The sequence below is a fragment of the Geospiza fortis genome, unplaced genomic scaffold (genome assembly GCF_000277835.1).
Source record: "Geospiza fortis unplaced genomic scaffold, GeoFor_1.0 scaffold114, whole genome shotgun sequence".
Classification (NCBI taxonomy): Eukaryota; Metazoa; Chordata; class Aves; order Passeriformes; family Thraupidae; genus Geospiza; species Geospiza fortis.
The window spans coordinates 2,722,819-2,727,053 of NW_005054383.1; the positions used below are offsets into that span (position 1 = coordinate 2,722,819).

Sequence of the window (4,235 nt, forward strand, 5' to 3'; positions counted from 1 at the left end):
GCTGGGGCTGCTCCTCATTCTGGGAGTCTCGGCGTGGATTGGGTGGGAAGAGATCTAAAACTCATCCTGTCCTACCCCTCTGTGGGCAGGGACACCTTCCACTGTCCCAGGCTGCTCCAAGCCCTGCCCAGCCTGGCTTTGAACACTTCCAGGGATCCAGGGGCAGCCACAGCTTCTCTGGGTACCCTGTGCCAGGGCCTCAGCACCCTCATTTCCTACTGACATCCAATCTATTCTCCTTTTGTTTCGTTTGAAGCCCTTCCCCCTTGTTCTGTCTGTATCTGTCCATGTAAAATTAACTTGTGCTAAGTGAATTTCTGTTAAAAACGCCTTTCTGTGGGAGCCTGATGCCTGGCATGCTGCTGATCACCAGGCAGGGCTCAGACACGAGAGCCTCCAACACTGCAGTGGTGCAGGGTGTCCTGTGGGATGGATGGAGCTGCTCTGGCAAAAAGCAGGTTCAAGGTGGGCCATGTCACAGAAGAAGGGCAGTTCCTTCCAAGTTCCACTTCCAAGTTAATTTGGGGTAATTAAATGAGCAGAACTTCTCTCCAGTGTGCCCTCAGGCCTGGTGTTCTCTCTCTCTCCTGCAGCTCCGTGAAGAAAACTGAGGCCCTCAGCAGCTGCTCCAGAGTGAAGCTGAGGGTGGGAGGGCAGGGTGGGACCATGGAGCACTTTGTGCCAGCACCAGCTGGGACAGGCATTGCTTCCAGGTGGCATCCTGGGAATTTCCTGTGCAGACCTGAGCTCGGATAGGGAGGAGCAGGGCCAGCTTGTGGCAGCTGTGAGCGGGGATGTCTGGCCCAGCACGATTGTGTGCTGCCCTGCTCCTGGGCAAGTCAGAACAGCGGGCTAATTAGAGGGAAACGCAGGGCTCGTTAGGCTGGAAGAGCCTTGTGTGGTGCTCTGGGAGCAGGGAATGGCAGCTGTGCCATGGCAGCTGTTCTGGGGTGAAAATAAAAGCAATCCTGCTGGGCAGTGCGACAGGAGCCCGTGTATTTGCAGCACACGGGGAGTTCTGGGGGTTTGAAGGGTGTGGGAGGAGGGATTAAGCAGATCTCATGGCTGGGGGTCATTGGGAAAGGCTTTTCCTGCTGGTTTGGAAGAAGTGCCTGAGGCCTGCTGCAGCAGGGGCAGCTGGAGCTGGACACCCAGCCCTACAAGAGATGTGATTTATTGTCACTGTGCAGGCAGCTCAGGTCCCAGCTGTGACATGGTACTGGTGGCATTTTCCGTGGCAAGGAGGAGAGGGAGCGCCTTGCTGGAGCTCCAGAGCACAGGTGCCCCTGGCAGTGGCAGCTGGGGTGTCTCTGTAGGGCTGGGGCTGTATTTTGGTGTTGGGCAGTGCCTCTCCCTGTGCCCCAGATGACTTCCAGTCGTGTGGATTGAAGCAGGAAGGCAGGACAGCTTTGGGGGAGAGATAAAGAGAGGCTGGAGCTGCTTAGCTCCGGGGAGATTTCAACCTGGGTTGTGGTTATACAGTAAAAATGTCCCCTAACATCACTTGTTCCCTTTGTCACGTGCTTGTTAAATGGAAATGAAAGTGATCTTGAGGTGCCCAGAGGAAACACGGGGCTGCAGATCCCAGCTGAGAGGGACTGAGGTCGAGTTCTGCTGGGTGGGAGGTGAGGAGAGGCTGGATAAACACCCCTGTGGCTGTGAGGGCTCTGCTCTGCTTTGGGGCCAGCTGGGCTGGCCAAGCCTTCACCCTCTCACAGGCACCTCTTTCTGGTGCCTGGAGCACCTTTTAGCACCAAAGAATGAGTTTTCCTACCCAGAGCCTTGCCTGAAAGGTGCTTGATGTGAATCTGATAGAACAGGGTCCCAACAGAGCAGCAATCCTGTGTTCTTCCAACATTCCATCTCATTGCCACTCTCATCCTCCTCCAGGCCGTTTACAAGGTGGTGGGGACTGTGATCATGGTGAGCCAGGGGTGAGAGGCAGTTGTGTCTCTGAGCATTGGGCCTGCTGGGGGCTGTCCCTCTCCTCAGCCACGTGTGTTGGTTCTCAGGCTGGGAAGTGGGTGGAAAACGTTAGTAAGAGCAGCCAATTTCCATCATGAGGCATTTTTTTGTGGAAGAACGTTTCTCCTTCGCTACCATCAAAGATATTTGTGCTGAAGTGCCTTGACTTTGGGGTTGGTTTGAAGCTCCTGCAGCAAGGGCTCACCACCATGAAAACCAGGCTGCTGCTGGGCAGGTTGTCCTTCTTAGCCCCTTCTCAGCCCCTGTGTGTTTATTCTGCATCTCTGGATGTTGCTGGTCTCATTTTCTTTCATCTCAAGTAACGAGGTGAACAAAAGCGGCCGGGCTGCAATCAAGAAATCTTGGTGGGAGGAGGCAGAAAAAGGGAAGTGTGAGTGCTGGGTGAGCCCTGATTCCTGGCAGATGGGCTGCAGATTGCACAGCCCAGGTTACTGGCACTGAGGCTGCTTGTGCCTGCCCTGGTGAGCCTGGGGGTGACTGCCCTGGAGAGCCACTGCCCTGGGGTGGTGGCAGGAGCTTCCCCCAGCACGGGAACTTCAGGAGTTTTCTGCAGGTTGCTCAAGCCAATGGTGATTGTGGCAATGCCTCATCCTTGTGCTGCTCCTGTGCCAAGGGAAAGGCCAGGGCAATGTCTTCCCATCCTGGTGGAGGTGAGGGTCAAGCAGCAGCTGTGCCCTGGCAGTGGCAGCAGGAGCCTGGAAGCAAAAGCAAAACCCAAGTGGTGACACCTTGGGGAGAGTCCTGGTGCTTTCTCCCCTGTTATGAGCCTGGAGGTGAGGAGCCCTGTTGTGTCCTGCTGTGAAGCATTTTGGGGATGATGCTGGGTGGGTTTGGAGCCTGTCCCAGCTGTGGCTGTGTGTCAGAGGGTCAAAAAGGTGAAAAGCCCTGCAGCTCATCTCCCCCATTTGCTGCTGGAGCCAGTGACAGGGTCCTCGTGCTGGTGACACACTGGTGACACAGCCTGGAGTTTTCCACCCAGCCTGGTACGAGGGGCAGAGTGATCTGCAGCCAAGAGGGGCCCTGGGGGCTGGAAATCCTCCTCCTTCCCTCCCACAGCTTCTGTGGTCTGTGCTGTGCTTTATCTCATCGATAACGCAAAGTCACGTGCTGCCAGTTCCTTACTGAGCACGGGATGGTGACAAGGGACAGTGTCTAGGGGCCTCTCCTCATGCTGGGTCCTGTCCTGCAGGGAGGACCTGCCTCATCCCTGTGGAAATGGGCTGTGGAGCAGAGTCAGACACTCCCTATTGATGGTTCTCCAGAGCAATGTTTGGGGACATAGCTTGGTTGCCTGGCCTGGATCATGGGGATCCCACAGTCTGGTTTGGATCATGGGGATCCCCCAGCCTGGCCTGGATCATGGGGATCCCACAGTCTGGTGTTGATCATGGGGATCCCCCAGCCTGGCGTGGACCATGGGGATCATGCATCCAGGGCATGATTGGAAGGTGGTGGTTGAGATCTTCTGCTAGATTGTTTTTGTGTTGAGGTTGATCCTCAGTTGGCTCTTGCTGGTCTCAGAGTGGGTGCCAGCATGAAAAGGGGAGCTCAGGGTCCCTGAGGGGGCTGCAGCCAGGGGCTCCAGTCCAGCCCCTGCTCAGAGCAGATCCCTGAGGGACACATCCAGAGGAGCTTTGGGAACTACTCTGCCCCCTGTTTGCTCCCAAGTTCAGTTGTCACCAGCCACAGGGTGAACATTTGGCTCTGATATCTGAGCAGAAGTTCCCTTGCTGCAGTTTATCCACTGCTCCTTGTCCCATCAGTGCAAAGCTTCAGGGAAGTCTGGCTTTGTCCTGCCTGTAACCCCTTGTTGGGTGGCTGGAGATGGCATGAAGAACTCCCTGAGAAGCACCAGCTTCTCTTTGTGTGTCCTGCCATGTGCTCCAGCCCCTAACTCTCTTGCTGAGGTCACTTTCTGTGCCTTTTCTGCCCCAGGCAGCCCAAACTGGGTGCCAAGTCCCAGGTGTGCTGTGGCAGGTGCCAGGTGGAGGTGTGGGGTCCCTTCCCCAGACCTGGCAGTGGTCTGGCACCACCCAGGAGGGGCTTGGCCACCTCCCCTCCAGGTCTGTGCCTCTGACACCTCTTCACTCACCCACCAAGTCACTGCAAGTCTTTTTCAACTGAGCTGCTTCCTGACCACTGGGACTCATCCATCCCAGGTGCAGGGCTTTGTATTTGCCTCTCTTGCATTTGGGGGCTTCCCTGCAGCCTGGTGAGGTCCCTGGCAGGAGCAGCCCTGCCTGCCAGCA

General features: G+C 56.3%; 2 protein-coding genes across 2 annotated transcripts in view; one reads left to right on the forward strand and one right to left on the reverse strand.

The window, feature by feature from the left end:
- ECI1 (enoyl-CoA delta isomerase 1) overlaps nucleotides 1–1,922 on the reverse strand; it is an 11,624-nt gene extending 9,702 nt beyond the window's left edge. Inside the window, exon 1 of the mRNA XM_005425213.2 lies at nucleotides 1,900–1,922. Coding sequence (XP_005425270.2) covers nucleotides 1,900–1,922 — 23 coding nt within the window. The remainder of the gene's footprint in view (nucleotides 1–1,899) is intronic.
- Nucleotides 1,923–2,747: 825 nt separating this feature from the next.
- The window catches only part of CLCN7 (chloride voltage-gated channel 7), a 17,482-nt gene continuing 15,994 nt past the window's right edge, over nucleotides 2,748–4,235 (forward strand). Inside the window, exon 1 of the mRNA XM_014308746.2 lies at nucleotides 2,748–2,759. Coding sequence (XP_014164221.1) covers nucleotides 2,748–2,759 — 12 coding nt within the window. The remainder of the gene's footprint in view (nucleotides 2,760–4,235) is intronic.